This window comes from Littorina saxatilis, linkage group LG1 (assembly GCF_037325665.1).
Source record: "Littorina saxatilis isolate snail1 linkage group LG1, US_GU_Lsax_2.0, whole genome shotgun sequence".
NCBI lineage: Eukaryota > Metazoa > Mollusca > Gastropoda > Littorinimorpha > Littorinidae > Littorina > Littorina saxatilis.
This window is the reverse complement of record NC_090245.1, coordinates 43004143-43024315: the sequence shown is the minus strand read 5'-3', so window position 1 is coordinate 43024315 and position 20173 is coordinate 43004143. Positions and strand designations below refer to the sequence as shown.

At 42.5% G+C, this 20173-nt stretch overlaps 1 protein-coding gene across 1 annotated transcript; it reads right to left on the bottom strand.

Moving 5' to 3' along the window:
- Window positions 1-37: 37 nt before the first annotated feature.
- On the bottom strand, window positions 38-12573 carry LOC138950543 (acetylcholine receptor subunit alpha-like). Its single transcript, XM_070322263.1, has 6 exons — window positions 12077-12573; window positions 9742-9909; window positions 8209-8337; window positions 4414-4713; window positions 1740-1962; window positions 38-987 (listed from the first exon to the last, which is right to left on the bottom strand). The coding sequence occupies exons 1-6, from the start codon at window positions 12299-12301 to the stop codon at window positions 737-739; spliced, it is 1296 nt and encodes a 431-aa protein (XP_070178364.1). The 5' UTR covers window positions 12302-12573; the 3' UTR covers window positions 38-736.
- Window positions 12574-20173: the final 7600 nt, after the last annotated feature.

Below are 20173 nucleotides of genomic sequence, written 5' to 3'. Positions count from 1 at the left end.
CAAGATAACGGCAAGGCAAACATGGTGACATTATTGGATCGTTTAATTCAGAACAATACCAAACATTCACGGCCTTTCAGGTAGACAAACAAGACAGCAGACAAAAATAACTGATGTTGTGACTCATCTTTGCATGTCAGTGACTGGGATGACTCCAAGCTTGCCGAAGCATAGATGGTCTTCAATGGAGAAGATCGAGCTTCAACATTTTGACCGACTCCTCTGAAAACACTTAACCCGGCACCTTTGAAGCACAAGGAAAATAAATACATTTAATGTCTGCGACAGTTTCAGACCGAAAGAGAGCGATCATCGATGTGGTAAATCAGAACTGCCAGAAGGATAATCGCAACACATATGTCGCGTTCAAAAATGAACTCCCCGGGCATCAACGAGTTTCTTTTTTTTGAAGAAGACTGTAAAACAAAAACCACACACACACCCAAACACCAAGGCTATAGTAGGTTACTTAATACATTCACATTATAGATTATGGAATTCTTTTTCTTTTTCTGCGTTCCCATCGACATGCTAGACTGTCAAGGTTGTTGATGAGATGAAGTATGCAGTTCGCCGCAGGGGTTCCGCTGGACCCCCCCGTTTCTCCTTTAGGTTCACCATCTCTGGTCAGAACTCCTTTCTCTGGTCCACAAAGGTTGGGCATGTCTGGAGGATCAGGGCAAGCCTTCTGACACGGTGACAGCTAATTTGTGTCATCGTGTAGAAAGAGACTCAGTCACTGGGTGTTCAGTTCTTCCCAGGGCAGCTTGGGCAGCACAAAGAGGAATGGACACAACAAGGACGCCGCCATGAAGACGACAAAGAAGAAGGTGTCGAGGGTGCGAGGGACGCAGCAGCAGCAGCAGTACATGCGTCGTATGGCGCTGCATACACACCGCAGCAGGTCTCTGCCATGGGCCTTCACTGTCTGCCACTTTTGCTCATCTGGGATAGTCACGCTGTTCGGCCTGTCGATGTCCTGCTCAACTGTAGAGAGAAAGAAACAACCATGGTGAACAAGACAGCAAGCAAATTGATGTTTCCCGCCCCCCCCCCTCCCTCTCTCTCCAAGCAGTCCTTTCCATATGGCGTTTTATACAGCAAGAATTTAAAAGACGGAATAAGAGCCATATAGTAATAGAAATGTCACAAGTAGAGCTCCATAAAACCAGTTACCTTTACCTACTTTTATATGAAAGTAATTTTTCGCTTCTGGTGACCGATTCTCACCATTCGTGATACCCCCTTTCTTTTCCTGCATCCATTCACGCATCTCAGTAAAGTCTTGGTACATTTAAAAACAATCTCTCATGTATTCATCCTTCACATTCCTCCCGCCCTTCTCTATGTCACCCTCCTAGCGGTGTCGTACTTACATAGTTGACCCATAGATATCCCTTCTATGGTTGACCGAAGAATTTTTTTTTTATATTGTGGCTATCGGAAAATTGGGTTGGCACGGCTCATTCTTGAATGTTCTTACATGGAGGCCGCCATTTTGTGAAGTTTGTGTGAGAAATCCGAACAAAGCGAGTGTTAGTGACATCATCAAAGCTGATCACGAGCCCTAAACTGTTTGTTTTTGTGTGTGTGTGTGTGTGTGTGTGTGTGTGTGTGTGTGTGTGTGTGATGCAACTTTGGCTTCAAGTTTCAAGATGTCTTCTCATGTCGCTTTCCCTTTAAACAGTTCACACTTTTGTAGGCTTAAATACTTGCTGTTACCGCTCCCTTTGACATACCCGGTTCTTTCTCCGGCTTGCGACATTGTTCCCTGTCTTTCTGGTTCTGCCTCTGACGCAGGTGGTGCCCCCTGAGCACAGTCAGCGTGGCCAGGAAGGACAGACAACTCTGCAGCAAGAGCAGATCCACGTAGATGGCCAGGCGGGAAATGGACAATGATGTCTTGGGCATGGCGTCGTTGACAAAAGTGAGGAACACCGCGAGGGACACCATGATGGCTACCTGTAACCAGGAGACCTTATTAGACACAGAAAACAAGGGGGATCGAACAACATCCTCACTACAACAGCAGAAACAGCTTCTACCACCTCTCAAGAGTTTACCAAGTAACCATAATAAGACTGAGAACAGGACAGTGGTAACTCTCGCCTAAGGCACCTCATCTTCAGAAAATTCCGCCATTAAATGTATTTCTTTCTTTGTGTTTCAAAGGTTCCGGGTTAAGTGTTTTCAGAGAATTCGATCTATTGTGTTCTAGGACAATCCCCCCCCTCCCCCCCCCCCCGGACTTCACCCCCCTGGACTTTTTCCCCCAGACAATCCCCCCCTGGACATTTCCCCCCTGGGACTTCTCCCCCCCGGGTCTATTCCCCCCCCCGGACAATACCCCCCTGGGTATTCATTTCATCATAGTTTCTTCAATCATCGTTGTTATCACACTTGAAGAGTAAGGCGCATGTGAGCTAACATTTTTGGTTAAGTCTTTTTGTTTTACGTAGACATGATTTTCAAACAAAATGCAGCGAGCACCTCTTGTTGTCAAACTAAACTCCATTGTTTACTATCCTGAAGCAAGGTCTAAGTAAAACAAGAGGCGAAGCGTTCAAGGCTCCCGTAAGAAATCGACAAACAGTAACACAAACTCAATCACTCCGTCACACATACACACACACAGTAAGCATAGGTGACACTAGATCTAGATCTGTCTGTCTGTAGCCTACTTACTCGGGGACACGACTGCCAGATGGCCAGATCGACACTGCGCTTTCGACAGCGCTTCCTCGCGCAGACACTGGAAACACGCTGTGCAGATTAATCTGTAGGAAATCTCCTTTGGTATCTTCTTTATCTATTTTTCTGGAGCTACGAAACCGAACAATGTGAAATTGTCTTCTCCGAATCGGCGAACTGCAGCTCAGTGATAACTGTACCTATACCACAATCCTTCACGCGATCTGACCTAACCTTGACCCCTGACCTGGTCTACATACCACACACGACACAAACCAGTCAGCTGTTTTTACCCCCCCCAAAACCCCCCACCACCCGTTTTCTTTGGATACACACTTTAACTACATACGTGCCGACGAAATGTTGATCATTGCTTCAATACTTTGAAGCTGTTGCTGGGATAATAACCAGGTAAAATTAGTATTTCGGTGTTCAGTCAAATGTTAAAGTTTCTATCACATACACACACACATACACACGCACAGACAGACAAAAGTTAGCATCGCATAGGCTACACTTACGTGAGCCAATAATCCATTTTATATAACACCTCTGAGCTTTAAAATACTAATTTATACTCACTGATGAGCAAAACCCAGGGCAGCAATCTGAGTTCTAAAATACTGATGAATGCTCACTGATGATTTCTATGATCCGCAGAAAGGGAAGAAAGTTAACAATAATAATCACTTGTGAAATTGATTTTTTTTGGGGGGTGGGAAGGGGAGACGGGGGGGGGGGGGGGTATTGGTGTGGGGAGGGGGAGGTTGTCCTAGGGGGGTATTGTCTAGGGAAGAAATTTACCCGGGGGGAGTTATCCTAGGGGGGGGGGGGGGTTGTCCTAGGGGGGAGTTGTCCAGGGGGGGATTTTCGGGGGGGGGGGGAAAACTCCAGGGGGGGTATGTCCGGGGGGGAATTGTCCTGATACGGTTGAGAATACTCTGCGTGCCAGTGTGCACCAATTGAATCATGACAGTGGAACATAACCTGCAGAAATGTCCAACCCATCAAACCCTAAGAGCAGAATTAGGCCTGCTGACCACCAGTGTAGGACAAGCTCTACGGCCTTGTGGAAACCCTTCGACGTACAGCAGCATTTGCCAGGAGGACCGGAGTGCCTGTCTGAGCGAACGACGACGACGACGAAGAAGAAGTACTTTGCGACATGTGAACGAGAGTGAACATTGTTTCTCACGCATTACACAATAGCGAAGATGACTCGGTTAAGGGGTCTTTTGAAAAACTGAGGATTGCCATTTTGGTGATTCTCTATGCTACTTGTAGCCATAAGAGTGATATACAAACATGAGACAGACACGATAAATCAGTATTTTCTTTGTCTACTCGCAATGCTTTGCTGGAGTTAATAACACTAGCATGGCATTGTGATTACCTGCAATTCTGAACTTGTCATGTGACAGAGTTTTCTTCCACACGAGATCCGTTGATGATGGTATAACGACGCCGTCAGGCTGCGCATGTGTATATGCTTCACCCGTTGACCTCATAGCCTGACCCGTTGATCTCATTTGCATGATATACACACGTGTTAAGACATGGTTTAGTTATTACATGGGTGGTCTTTCTCACGTATATAGAATTCATCCGATTGTGTGAAACCACCAAAAGAAAGACTCCATGACACTAACCGATACTACCCATCAAACTTACAAGTGAACAATTCAACTTTCGAACAGACGCTTTGCAACGGCAGACTTTTACCTGAAAAGACACTTTCTCTCCGCATTCCAGAGGCAGCAGAAAGCCACAGGCCCCCGTGACAGACAGCACAACCATGGGGAAGATGACGGTGAACAGGTAGAAGAGGAAACGCCGCCGCAAGGTGACGTTGAACTCTACGAACTTGTAGGTAATGATGTCTTTGCTGATGTTGCGAGGGTTGACAGTAATGTCCATGACTTCCCATTCCCCAGACACTTTGAAGAGCTGGTTAAGAGGGACGTCAATAACTGTTGCAGAGACGTTGAGCCCGTCATAGTAGTAAAATGAACCAAAGATGATCTGAAAAACGCACGAAAAATTCAGGTTGGTGAGATGCAAACACAGTAGAAGAGAGCTAAAGTTGGTCATATAGAGCACACTCGTGAATTACCAAGCGGCTGCAAATACCCACGAGTGGTTTATTTTCCAGTAATCAACGAGTTGTCATTGTTTAAGCTATTTATACAACGACCAACACGGGTCGAACATGCAGTCATGCAGACGACATTTTGTAGGCAATTTCATTTCAGCCTAATCACTCAGAGTGTCAAATGCGCGTCATTCAAATAGTCCCTATTCTTTTACTTTATTCTTAGTCTTCGACTCGTCGGCATTATACTTGTCTGGTCTAAATATCGGACCCCATTGCTACGATTAAAACACAATAGCGTTTATATAGCTATTCTGACATTACATTCTGTGTTAAAATCATGTTTTTGTCAGCAGCAAGGACCAGAATGGTCCATGTCGTTGATTGCAGACGACGGTTCCCTTTTCGCATGAAGCCACGGAAATAACCGAACATTGAAAAACCCACGGACATGTATTACGGAGAAAACTCGGGATAACCGGATGTTTAGCATTACGTCAATATGCTAGGAATCCTATGACGTCATGACGTATCATACTTGCCTACGTAGATTGTATACATGTTCGAAAGTCTGACTGTCGTGAATTCGCGTGGTGAAGACTGCGGTAAATCTGTAGATGATAAGAGAACAAGGATTGTCTCAGAAGAAACGACTAAATGTTTCAGACCGGTAACTTCATTTCGACATTGCACTATATAATGGACGTTCTATGTGACAGGAGAGTTTGCTGATTTTGTGTTAAACATTGGAGAGATCGTCTGCTAGAATCAGAGATAGGTCGCTTCAGATTGCAGCTTCTGGAAATTTGCAAGGTTTGTTGCCTGTTAAAGAACTGGATTTTACACGTAATGTATGTCATGTACAGTAAGCAACAACAAAAACACACACAAAGCAAATGGCATTGTCTGTCGACTAGGCATACACGTTGTGGCAGTTGTAGATTAGCTCCCTTTGACCGTTATCAGTAAATGGCCTATCCTTGAATGGTATGAAAGGAGAGGAGAACTTGAGCTGAATAAAAGATGGAAGCAGACCACATGCTGGCGTCTGAGTGAAGTTTGTCTTTAACATGGTGTCAGAAGTGGGAGAACAAATAATCGTCCCAAATGCACTTCGAAGAGAAATGCTGATGCGAGTACATGAAGGTCATCTTGGGAGAGACAAAAGTTTGGCAGCAGCCAAAGAAGTGATTTTCTGGCCAGGCATGTCAAGTCAGATAAAGCAGACTGTAGCTAATTGTTCAGTTTGTGGCGAGTTTCAAAATGCTCAACAGAAAGAACCATTGATTCCCCATGAAGAACCGTCCTTGCCTTGGGAGAAACTGGGAACTGATATCCTTGATTTCAACGGAAAACAATTTTTGATACTTGTTGACTACTATAGCAAGTATTTTGAGGTTGGACTTCTACAAGGCACAACAGGACCAGACATCATCACACAACTGAAATCTCATTTTGCACGGTATGGGATTCCGAAGCAGTTAATCAGTGACAATGGACCTCAGTTTAGTTGTTCTGCATTTGCCAAATTTGCAGAAACATGGGGTTTTCAGCATACAACGTCTAGCCCAAGATACCCGCAAGCAAACGGGTTGGCCGAGAGAAGTGTTCAGACAATGAAGGACATGCTCAAGAAAGCGCAGGCCAGTGGACAAGACCCCTACATAGCACTGCTTCAGTACAGAAACACGCCATTTCCAGACAGTTTTTCACCAGCACAGCTCCTGATGAACCGCAGACTGAGAACAACACTTCCAGTAACTGACGCTCACCTCACTCCCTGCGTACCAGATCAGACTGTTGTTCAGCGTGCCAAAGCCAAAACACGTGAACGACAAGTAAGCGATTACAACAAGTCAGCGAGACCTCAGCCACGCCCAACCTTGCACCCCGGGGACAATGTCCGTATGCAGACCAGACCTGACAGCACGTGGAGACCAGCCACCGTTGTAGCAGCAGCGCCAACACCACGTTCTTATGTGGTTCGCACTCCAGAGGGTGCCACATTTCGCAGAAACAGTGTCATGCTGAGGCGCGCCCCTGAGACAAGTGTGCAACCTGATACCGAGCATTCCCAGCATGAAAGTGTCAAAGATACTGACCAAGTTCCTATCCAAGAGGACCAGTCAAATCAGCCTGTCAAATCTCAAGAACAATCTGTGACAGTCACTCGTTCAGGTCGTGAAGTCAGGCTACCAGCACGGTATAAAGAGGATTAATTGGCATGAAGAAACAACAAGTGAACTAAAAACGCTCGCGTTTAAAACAATTTTCAAGGAAATTGGACTTTTTTTTTTTTTCCTTGCATAAACAAAACATTGTATTTTCAAGTATTGACATTACTTACACATACAGACATACAAACATTTTCATTCACACCAAACAATTTCAGGAAGTGAAAATTGAACAGGATGAATGAAACTTTGTTTGTTCGTTAATTTTTATTTTATTTTAGTATTACAAGCTAAAGAAAAGTGTTTACTTATGTTTAACTGCAAAGCAAGTTTTTCTTTTCATGTTTAAAGTGCTAATTTTTTTCTTATTTTAATGAAGGAAAGCAGTGGGTTAACATTTTAATTTGAAATTGTTAAGTGCAGGTTCTAACAAGTATTATGTTTAAATTTAATTATTCTTTATTTGTTTAACTGTTTCAATTCCATTATGAAAAGAGAGATGTGGCAGTTGTAGATTAGCTCCCTTTGACCGTTATCAGTAAATGGCCTATCCTTGAATGGTATGAAAGGGGAGGAGAACTTTAGCTGAATAAAAGATGGAAGCAGACCACATGCTGGCGTCTGAGTGAAGTTTGTCTTTAACACACGTCAGCCATTGTTGTTTCAGTTTTGAGTCAACAGTGTACGTATTCTTCCGCAACAGGGTCCAATCGTCTGGGTTTCAAATGTTCTAAAAATAAATTAACTCATAACTTAACTCATAACTCATAACATTTTATTGATCCAACAAAGGAAATTAAATTGGTCATCAGCACATATAGGTCATTAATTAATAATTATAAAAGAATAAGAGAAGAAAATTCATAAAACCCATGAGTCAACAGTGTACGTATTCTAGTGTTGATTATTTTTTAGCCCTCTTTATTCTTACTTCGAATAATCCACGTGTGATTTTTGGGTTTAATCAAAGTAGTTCGTTCTAATTTCTCACTTGTCTAAAAATAATCAACTAGATTTAATCCACCCCTCGGTTGCATTGCAGGAGTTGTATAAAGTTATTTAATGGTCGCTGTGCTTTCGCCTGGCTCACAAGTCTATCAATACTACCTGAGTGTGTTGGGTTGCAGAAGTGCTGTGATATGCGCTGATACTTCGTCCCTCGCGTGGTATAGATTGAGGAGAACCTTTGTGCAACATCCTCCTGTCAGATCCTAATGCATATCCACCGCGTGTGGGTGGATGTGTACTTACTTGACACACCTGTGTGTCGAATGGGTACTTTGTGACGTCCTCCTGGCAGGTGGTGTCCAGTCTGATGGGCAGCTCGGCAGTGCAGTAGCCCGGACTCACAACAGTTACCACGTCATACTGTTGGATTACCTGTATGATAAAAAGATGATATAGCAAGCATTACGTTTAGCTTTGGCTTGTAACTACGATGTATGATCCAAACAAAATTATAAAATTATCAGATTTCAAACTATTTGAAGTATTTTGGACCAGATAATAGCATTCCTTAGAAGTTAGAAATATATACTCTCCTCTTACTTAGCTTAGATGCAACGTTGCAAGCGCCTGAGACAGTCAAGAAAGACTTTCCAATAGTCCTTTTTGGGGATGGCTTAATTAGAGCTCTGATTAAACAGATGTTATGAGACCCTGATGCGATGAAAGTTCCTGGCATCGAGTCTGTTCTTTAAGACGGGGAACAACCAACAGTCACAGGGGGTGTGGTCGGGTTTGAAGGGTGCGTGAAGCAAATCTGGGTTATTTTGGTCTTCTAGGAACTGAGATACTGCCTTTATTTTGTGGGGTCAGTGGTTTTCGTGAAGGAAAAGATTAATTTCGTATCTTCTGAGCTAATCATGCGATTTGAGTACATATTGACGAAGGCACAAACGAGTAAACGAACGAACACCTAGTGAATGCAACAAACTCCTCCTCATCCCCATCCTCCGATCCACTCCACCCACAGCCAATTCATGATATGAACCATACTATTTGCACTGTTTTTATCTCCACAATTCGTAGGTACAGTACTGTTGAAAAGTCAGTTGAAAATTCAGCCGTCACTTTCTGCCGATATCTGATAAACAAAAAGACCAAAAATCACTGTACTTACAAGGGCGGGGATGTAGCTCAGTCGGTAGCGCGCTGGATTTGTATCCAGTCGGCTGCTGTCAGCGTGAGTTCGTCCCCACGTTCGGCGAGAGATTTATTTCTCAGAGTCAACTTTGTGTGCAGACTCTCCTCGGTGTCCGAACACCCCCGTGTGTACACGCAAGCACAAGACCAAGTGCGCACGAAAAAGATCCTGTAATCCATGTCAGAGTTCGGTGGGTTATAGAAACACGAAAATACCCAGCATGCTTCCTCCGAAAGCGGCGTATGGCTGCCTAAATGGCGGGGTAAAAACGGTCATACACGTAAAAGCCGTGGGAGTTTCAGCCCATAAACGAACAAACAAACAAACAAACTGTACTTACGTTAAAATGACGAACATGGAACAAATAACGGCGACGTTTCGACCTATTGGTCTTCTTCAGGCACTAAAAGACAAGTACACACAAAAACGAAAAAGAAAGACGATAGAACAGAAAGAAATTAGAATCACTGACAAAACAACGGCACTGCATAAACCAACAGATGACACAGACCAAATATCTGGAAATATCTGGAAAAATTGTCCCTGAGAAAAGTGAATCCTTTGACGCCTTTAACCAGTGAAAATTAAATATGAAAAAAACAACTGACGACAATTTAAACATCCAGTCCCGGCCGTACCTGGTTTTCCTCCGCCCTGTTGAGCAGGACGATCTTGGGGGTCCAGATGTCGTCGGAGGTGAGCTGCAGAATCTTCACGCCTTCGCCAGGTGACCCCGCCTCTGATGGGTCCCACACTAGGTCTGGGTCTACCCAGTACACCGTCATGTACGCCAGTGTGGACAGAACCTGCATGATCTCATCCATGTAACACTCAATAGGCAAAGTGAGTTAAAACGATAAGATATGTAACGAAGAAAACGGTAAGTTAAAAGCTGATAATGTTGGTTCATTCCCTGTCGCGCAGTCTTACCTTGTAGCACTCAAGTACACAAAGAAACAAGTCGCGTAAGGCGAAATTACTACATTTAGTCAAGCTGTCGAACTCACGGAATGAAACTGAACGCACTGTATTTTTTCACCAAGACAATACAGCTTCGTCAATCCCCGCGAGAAGGAAATCGCTCACCTCCCACGTGTAAAACGCAGTGTAATTGACACGCCAGAGTAGCGCGGTAGCGTATTGTGCTAAGCAGGAAAGCGCGCTTTTCTGTATTCTTGTTAACTTTCTGAGCTTGTTTTGAATACAACCTATCATATCTATATGTTTTTTTAATCAGGAAATGATAAAGAATAAGATGAAATCATTTTTGGATCGATTTCTTTAATTTTAATCGTAAGACTAATTAATCTATTTTCGTTAATTGTGATAACATTTTAAGAGTAAACATGACATATGTATATATTTTTAGATTCAGAATGTGATGCAGAATACGATGCAATCAATTTTAAGTCTGTTTGCGAAAAATCGATTTTAATGACAACTTTAATGAGCAAACTCATTAATTAATTTTTAAGCCTCCAAGATGAAATGCAATACCAAAGTCCGGGCTTTGTCGAAAATTACTCGACCAAAATTTAAACCAATTTGGTTGAAAAATGAGAGCGTGACAGTGCCGCCTCAACTTTCACGAAAAGCCGGATATGACGTCATTAAAGACATTTATCAAAAAATGAATGAAGATCGGTCTAGTAGTTTTCTCTGAATCGCTATACAAACACACACACACAGACACACAGACACACATACACCACGACCCTCGTCTCGATTCCCCCCTCTACGTTAAAACATTTAGTCAAAACTTGACTAAATGTAAACAAGTCGCGTAAGGCGAAATAACAACATTTAGTCAAGTTGTCGAACTCACAGAATGAAAGTGAACGCACTGCTTTTTTCACCAAGACCGCATACTCGTAGTTTCGTCAGTCCACCGCTCGTGGCAAAGACAGTGAAATCGACAAGCCACAATAGTGCGGTAGCGGTCGCACTGAGCAGGATAACACGCTTTTCTGTATCTCTATTTTTTTTTTTAGCTTACTCAGTTTGTCTTTAATCCAAACATATCATATCTATATGTTTTTGGAATCAGGGACCGACAAGGAATAAGATGAAATTGTTTTAAAATCGATTTCGAAAAATTAATCTTAATCATAATTTTCATCTTTTTAATTTTCAGAGCTTGTTTGTAATCCACATAAAACATATGTATATGTTTTTGGAATCAGAAAATGACGAAGAATAAGATGGAATTGTTTGGATCGTTTAATAAAACAATAATTTTAATTACAAGTTTCCGATTTTTAATGACCGAACTCATTCATTATTTTTAAGCCACCAAGCTGAAATGCAATACCAAAGTCCGGCCTTTGTCGAAGATTGCTTTGCCAAAATTTCAGTCAATTTGATGGAAAAATGAGGGTGTGACAATGCCGCCTCAACTTTTACAAAAAGCCGGATATGACGTCATCCAGGGTATTTATCGAAAAAAAGAAAAAAACATCCGGGAATATTATTCCCAGGAACTCTCATGTAAAATGTCATAAAGATCGGTCCAGTAGTTTAGTCTGAATCGCTCTACACACACACACACACACACAGACACACACACACACACATACACACACCACGACCCTCGTCTCGATTCCCCCTCTATGTTAAAACATTTAGTCAAAACTTGACTAAATGTAAAAAGAGGCAACGACTGCAAGCTTAAAGACTGAGAAAAGCTTAGTTTGGGTTGACCATATCGCTTCTAATTTTTCGCGCGTGTGTGTGTGTGTGTGTGTGTGTGTGTGTGTGTGTGTGTGTGTGTGTGTGTGAGTGTGTGTGAGGGGGGCAGGGGTGCGTGCGTGTGTGCGTGCGTGTGTGCGTGTGTGCATGCGTGTGTGTGTTCGAGTGCGTGCGTGCGTGCGTGCGTGCGTGCGTGCGTGCGTGCGTAATTGTTCACTGTATCAGGTATTTTGTCAGAAAAATAAATCAGCATCAACGTATTAACAAAAAGAATGAAAACCCTACCTGCTCTGCAGAGTTTAGCTCCCGAATAGCGATCAGGTTAAAATTAATGACCACAGAAAAAGATTCTCCGGCGCTTTTATATGGGACAAAACGTTCACTGTAGTTGCTAAGCAACCACGTTCTCAAGACTTCCAGTTGGTGCCGATAAACAGCCCCGTCGTCCGCTTCAGCTGTACTTGTCAACGCGACCAGCAAGGCGGCCATTAAAAGAGACACCGCTCTCATGCTGTTGACTTTGGAGGCAAATACGAAGAACACGGTTTCACCAACACGATCTATAGTGTTTTTATTTTTGTTCTGCCAAATGTCAAGGCATGTGTACGTACAACCATCCAAAATATCAACACTATCGTTAGGAGAGGACTGTAGAAATCTAACTGTACAGCCTTCGTTTCGTGCTATCAATCATCCGGTTTTTCACACTGCAGTGTTTCAGCAGCATTAGTAATCAGTTATCATTGACACGAGACTGCGCATGTTATGCGCTATGGGAAAACTGTTTCACCACTTTTCACCACTCGTCGCAGTCTGAAACCAGAGACATATACTGAACTCCAAAAGAAACGCAAGTTGAAATTTCAAGAAATTTAATCTCATTCTTTGGCATTTCATTTTGACGAGATCGAATCGAACGAATTTCACGAAAATTGGTACAAAGCATCTTGGGGCAATGTTCTTTGATTGTCACTAACAAAAATACGTTACCGAAAGAAAGTTCTCACCGCCAGGCTCAGTAACGCGTGTGTCCCCCATTGGCGTTGACAAGGGCCTGACATCTGGCTCTCATGGAGCGCACCAGGCGGTTGACAGTGGCCATGTTGATGGTGGTCCAGATTTGCCTGATGGCCTGCTCCAACTGGGGTGCGGTTGTTGGCCTCGGCTGGAAGGCATTCAGCTCCCTTTGCAAAATGTCCTATAAGTGTTCAATGGGATTCATATCCGGGCTCAGGGAGGGCCAGGGCATCACCCTGATGTTGTTCTGCTCCAGGAAGGCCGTGGTGGCCCTCGCGGTGTGGGGGCGAGCGTTGTCCTGCTGAAAGGTAAGGTTGCCGTGGAGTTGGAAGTACGGCACGACTGTGGGTCCCAGGACCTGGTTGATGTACCGCTGTGCATTCACGCCGTTTCCGCGCCAAGGGCCGATGCCTTGGAAGACCACGGGGCCCACAAGACGGTTGAGGCCTATCCCACCCCAGATCATGACGCTGGGGCCTCCCCAGGCGTTGTGTTGCAGGATGTTGTTGGCGGCGTACCTCTGGTTGCGTCTTCGCCACACCCTGATGCGGCCGTGTTGATGAGGTGTTGATGTCCCCACTGCAGTCGCTGCTGCCTGTGCTGTGCAGTAAGCAATGTGCGGCGAGCAGGGCGCCTGCAATACAGGTGGTTGGCTGACAGCCGGCGTCGTGTCGTGGTGCCCGAGATGGGAGCGCCATGGGTTCCAACGGTGTTCCTGGAGGTTTCTGTAGCCGGGAGGAACGGTTGGCGCAGGTGCTGAGGGTAGATGACCCGGTCCTGGCGAGCAGTAGTCACACGAGGTCGTCCGCTTCTAGCGCCATCCCGGGTGCTGCCGCTGGCTTGGAATCGGGTCCACAGACGACAGATGGTCGAGGTTGCCACGCCCATGACATTTGCAATGGCAGCTGGGCGATTTCCAGCTTGCAATTGCCCGATTGCTCTCTCCCGGTCAATGGCGCTCAGTCTTGGCATGCTTCTACTGTACAAATGGCTGATTTCAGACAGTGGACGGAGACAGGTTTTTGTTCCTTGTGTGAGCTGAGTACTGTTAACGAAAAAAATCCGGTCTGGCAGCTTTTGTGTGGGCTGCGCGAGCGAAAAACAGTCTCAATCTTCAGCACGCTGCAGAGAGCGCACTCTGGGCGCTGCACACGTGATTTTCACAGGCTACGTGCAGGACACTATGCTAACTCATGCTCGTGCAGAATTTTCCCCTGAAACCCACCTTTAGTGCATGAATTTTAACAAAACCTTAAATAACTCTTAACTTGCGTTTCTTTTGGAGTTCAGTACATTGAAGAGATGCGAAGCGGAGGCCGCTCGCGTGAACTCTTGGGGTACCGCGCTCGGTCAGCGTGACCTGGCGCGATTGTCAGCCATCATCCCGTACTACGTTGTTGTTCGCTTGCTCTCTGACACCGATTTGAAGTGCTTTTCTGTCATATTTCTTTGGATATATCCAGCTTCAGACGAGAGATATCAGTGGTAAGTAAACTTGATTCATATTCTGTTGCTTCAATAGTGTGCACACGAACGAATTTGAGAGGATTGGGTTCCCGAAGTGAGTCAAAAACACGGTTCCCTCGGTTCTTGCGGCCATTGTTTTAAGTCCATACCTTACATTGTGCGTGGAGGCAATGTTTGGGAGCTAATATTTTCTTTTGTGCGCAACGTTACTTTCCCTTAACTGGTAAGTGCATTACTGGTGTATACATTAATCTGTTTGTATAATTTTTGACGCGCTGTAATTAAATTTGATGCTTTTAAGTCTCACTCAAGTGGTTCTCGCACTTACACTGGCGTGTGGATAAAAAGTTTTTAAGGAGAAATGAGCGAAATTGCTTACTTTAGGATTCATCTTCTAATCACCAAATGATGCAATAATCTTCTTCTTGTGATTTTCTATTTCTCTTGAGTGCAAATAATTAACAGTTTGCATGTTTTATTATCTATGATTTTCAATGAAACAGTTATAACTCTTTAAAAACACAACAATTGCCAGCTTGGCGCCAGTGGGAGGATTATTTGCCCCTGCCGTAGGCGAAGATAACGACAGCGCTTCGCATCTGTCTCTGCTGTAACGATCTAACACCCAGACGCCCATTTTGTCCGAGACTGATCTGCAGAGAGTTAGCATAATTTGAAAAGGAAAGCACCAGCGGTGGAGAAATGAAAATGCAATATAAACATCAAACAGAACTGAAGCACCTCCTGAGAGGATTGGTCATGATTGAGCTCTCTGTGTTTAGTGCAGTCGTCCTGATGTCAGGCCATCACGTGGGTTTGATTCACAATGCATCAACACACCTTTAAATTTAAGAATAAGTCCAGCTTTGAATTTTTCAACATTCATATGCTGAGTCTTTAAAAGACACTTGATGTTCATGAAAACTGACAAAAAAACATGTTTTATTCTACCTCGCTGCAACTCACCCCCCGTAGAAAAAACAAGTCGCGTAAGGCGAAAATACAATATTTAGTCAAGTAGCTGTCGAACTCACAGGATGAAACTGAACGCAATGCCATTTTTCAGCAAGACCGTATACTCGTAGCATCGTCAGTCCACCGCTCATGGCAAAGGCAGTGAAATTGACAAGAAGAGCGGGGTAGTAGTTGCGCTAAGAAGGATAGCACACCTTTCTGTACCTCTCTTTGTTTTAACTTTCTGAGCGTGTTTTTAATCCAAACATATCATATCTATATGTTTTTGGAATCAGAAACCGACAAGGAAAAAGATGAAAGTGTTTTTAAATTGATTCCGACAATTTAATTTTGATAATAATTTTTATATATTTAATTTTCAGAGCTTGTTTTTAATCCGAATATAACATATTTATATGTTTTTGGAATCAGCAAATGATGGAGAATAAGATAAATGTAAATTTGGATCGTTTTATAAATATTTTTTTTTTTTTTACAATTTTCAGATTTTTAATGACCAAAGTCATAAATTAATTTTTAAGCCACCAAGCTAAAATGCAATACCGAAGTCCGGGCTTCGTCGAAGATTACTTGACCAAAATTTCAACCAATTTGGTTGAAAAATGAGGGCGTGACAGTGCCGCCTCAACTTTCACGAAAAGCCGGATATGACGTCATCAAAGACATTTATCAAAAAAATGAAAAAAACGTTCGGGGATTTTATACCCAGGAACTCTCATATCAAATTTCATAAAGATCGGTCCAGTAGTTTAGTCTGAATCGCTCTACACACACACACACACACAGACAGACACACACACACACACACACGCACATACACCACGACCCTCGTTTCGATTCCCCCTCGATGTTAAAATATTTAGTCAAAACTTGACTAAATATAAAAAGAAAGATAGGTAAAATAAAAATATATCACCCCACTCGGCGATGACAACAGCCAAGGTCTTTTTACATTTAGTCAAGTTTTGACTAAATGTTTTAACATAGAGGGGGAATCGAGACGAGGGTCGTGGTGTATGTGTGTATGTGTGTTTGTGTGTGTGTGTGTGTGTGTGTGTGTAGAGCGATTCAGAGTAAACTACTGGACCGACCGTTATGAAATTGTACATGAAAGTTCCTGGGTATGATATCCCCAGATGGTTTTTTTCATTTTTTGGATAAATGTCTTTGATTACGTCATATCCGGCTTTTTGTAAAAGTTGAGGCGGCACTGTCACACTCTCATTTTTCAATAAAATTGATTGAACTTTTGGCCAAGCAATCTTCGACGAAGCCCGGACTTTGGTATTGCATTTCAGCTTGGAGGCTTAAAAATTAATTAATGACTTTGGTCATTAAAAATCTGAAAATTGTCATTAAAATTATTTTTTTATAAAACGATCTAACATTACGTTCATCTTATTCTTCATCATTTTCTGATTCCAAAAACATATAAATATGTTTTATTCGGATTAAAAACAAGCTCTGAAAATGAAAAATATTAAAATTATGATTAAAATTAAGTTTTCGAAATCGATTTAAAAACAATTTCACCTTATTTCTTGTTGGTTCCTGATTCAAAAACATATAGATATGATATGTTTGGATTAAAAACACGCTCAGAAAGTTAAAACGAAGAGAGGTACAGAAAAGCGTGCTATGCAGCTCAGCGCAACCACTACGGCGCTAAACAGGCTCGTCAATTTTACTGCCTTTTGCACGAGCGGCGGACTACGGTCATTGTGACAAAATGCAGAGCGTTCAGTTTCATTCTGTGAGTTCCACAGCTTTTTCGCCTTCCGCGACTTGTTTCTACCTCTCTCCGCTAGTCATCCCCGAAGAACAAACAAGTCGCGAAAGGCGAAATTACATTTAGTCAAGCTGTCGAACTCACAAAATGAAACTGAACGCACTGCAATTTTTTCAGCAAGACCGTATAGTCGACGTAGCATCGTCAGTTCACCGCTCGTGGCAAAGGCAGTGAAATTGACAAGAAGAGCGGGGTAGTAGTTGCGCTGTGCTGCATAGCACGCTTTTCTGTACCTCTCCTCGTTTGAACTTTCTGAGCGTGTTTTTAATCCAAACATATCTTATCTATATGTTTTTTGAATCAGGAACCGACAAGAAAAAAGATGAAATTATTTTTAAATCGATTTCGGACATTTTATTTTAATCATAATTTTTATATTTTTAATTTTCAGAGCTTGTTTTTAATCCGAATATAACATATTTATATGTTTTTGGAATCAGACAATGATGAAGAATAAGATGAATGTAAATTTGGATCGTTTTATAAAACAATATTTTTAATGACAATTTTCAGATTTTTAATGACCAAAGTCATTAATTAATTTTTAAGCCTCCAAGCTAAAATGCAATACCAAAGTGCGGCCTTCATCGAAGATTGCTTGGCCAAAATTTCAATCAATTTGATTGAAAAATGAGGGTGTGACAGTGCCGCCTCAAATTTTACAAAAAGCCGGATATGACGTCATCAAAGACATTTATCGCCAAAATGAAAAAAACCATCTGGGGATAACATTCCCAGGAACTCTCATGTAAAATTTCATAAAGATCGGTCCAGTAGTTTAGTCTGGATCGCTCTACACACACACACGCACAGACAGACAGACAGACAGACAGACAGACAGACAGACACACACACACACACACACACACACACACACCACGACCCTCGTCTCAATTCCCCCTCTATGTTAAAACATTTAGTCAAAACTTGACTAAATTTAAAAACTACAACAACAAAACAACAAGTCGCGTAAGGCGAAAATACAACATTTAGTCAAGCTGTCGAACTCACAGAATGAAACTGAACGCACTGCAATTTTTCAGCAAGACCGTATACTCGTAGCATCGTCAGTCCACCGCTCGTGTCAAAGGCAGTGAAATTGACAAGAAGAGCGGGGTAGTAGTTGCACAAGCACGCTTTTCTGTACCTCTCTTCGTTTTAACTTTCTGAGCGTGTTTTTAATCCAAACATATCATATCTATATGTTTTTGGAATCAGGAACCGACAAGAAATAAGATGAAAGTGTTTTAAAATTGATTTCAAAAATTTAATTTTGATCATAATTTTTATATTTTTAATTTTCAGAGCTTGTTTTTAATCCAAATATAACATATTTATATGTTTTTGGAATCAGGAAATGATGAAGAATAAGATGACGTAATTTTAGATCGTTTTATAATTATTTGTTTTTTTTACAATTTTCAGATTTTTAATTACCAAAGTCATTAATTAATTTTTAAACCACCAAGCTGAAATGCAATACCGAAATCCGGCCTTCGTCGAAAATTGCTTGGCCAAAATTTCAATCAATTTGATTGAAAAATGAGGGTGTGACAGTGCCGCCTCAACTTTTACAAAAAGCCAGATATGACGTCATCAAAGACATTTATCGAAAAAATGAAAAAAACATCCGGGGATATCATTCCCAGGAACTCTCATGTCAAATTTCATAAATATCGGTCCAGTAGTTTCGTCTGAATCGCTCTACACACACACACACACACAGACAGACAGACAGACAGACAGACAGACAGACAGACAGACAGACACACACACACACACACACGCACATACACACACACACACACACACACACACACACATACATACACCACGACCCTCGTCTCGATTCCCCTTCTATGTTAAAGCATTTAGTCAAAACTTGACTAAATATAAAAACTACAGAAACTCAAAGAACGCGTGACAGTAATTATCCTATAAACCATGTAATTTGTCGACGTAGGAACGGCGAAACATTCGGCATTTTAGCTTTTAGCGAGACAAACATTTGGTATTTGCTCTTTAGTTTTGGCGTTTTGTTCAAAATGAAACGCACCCGACGCACTGATAAGGATGATTGCTTTCATTCCTTCTTCAAACATCCATTCCGAAGAGTCATGGATCAAAACATAATGAATCGACGGCTGAAGTCCGTTGAGGTTTGTCGCCGAACAGTCGAAAGGTAACAGTAAGTTATTATACTAAAACGATATTACACTGATGAATAACACACATATGTCAGACTATACAACACACACACACACACACACACACACACACACACACACACACACACACACACACACGCGCGCGCGCGCGTGCGCGCGCACACACTTTTGCGCACGCACACACTTTCGCGCACGCACGAACGCACGCACGCACGCACACACACACACACACACACACACACATACACACACACACACACACACAATTGACTGGTTGTAGTACCTTTCGACTGGGGTAAGGTTAAGATTTCAGAAAACTGTAACGAAAGCTGCAGTTGGCCAGAGAGAAAAACTTCCAACGTAAAACAATGGAAATTATTTTTCCAGAAAATGCCCCGAGCACAGAACACTAAATCTTGTATTTTGTCGTTAAAAATAATCAACGAAAAATGATAACAAATCTTCTCACGTGGGGTAAACACCCTAGCCGCTGATGAGGCGCGATGCTATTTATTTTGTTGTTCAAATCAAACAAAGATTGATGAAATGCACGCTTTGTTGACAGTTGAACAGAAGAGAATATTTGCTTTCATTTTCATTTCCCTTGCGAGCATCAGACAAAGCTTATAGGGGTGTAGTGAAATGGGCAGACACACGAAATAAGTGCTAGAAAACCAAACTGCACGAGGTCGGCTGCTTGCAGACATGATGGAATAGTCTGCTGCCGAGAGAGAGAGTGACGGAGAGACAAAGAGAGACAGATAGAGAGATCCATTGTGGAATCATTTGCTCATCACACAGTGCACGATCATTCAGACGCTGAAATCACCTGAATACTTTATTTGAAAATGTTTGGAAAATATCTCTAAATTCTACAGAACAATGTATTTTGTAACGAACATGTACTATAGCATTTGCCGAGCCTGAAGTAATGTATATAGCTCGTCAACTGTCTGGTATGATAGC

Excerpts from the sequence above, each read along its gene's own strand:
- LOC138950543 (XM_070322263.1), bottom strand. The coding sequence starts at position 12,301 with ATGAGAGCGGTGTCTCTTTTAATGGCCGCCTTGCTGGTCGCGTTGACA. Across the intron at positions 4,714-8,208 it reads TCGACACACAGGTGTGTCAA|ATCATCTTTGGTTCATTTTA; the intron begins GTAAGTACACAT and ends TGCGTTTTTCAG. Across the intron at positions 1,963-4,413 it reads GAGAGAAAGTGTCTTTTCAG|GTAGCCATCATGGTGTCCCT; the intron begins GTAAAAGTCTGC and ends TCCTGGTTACAG.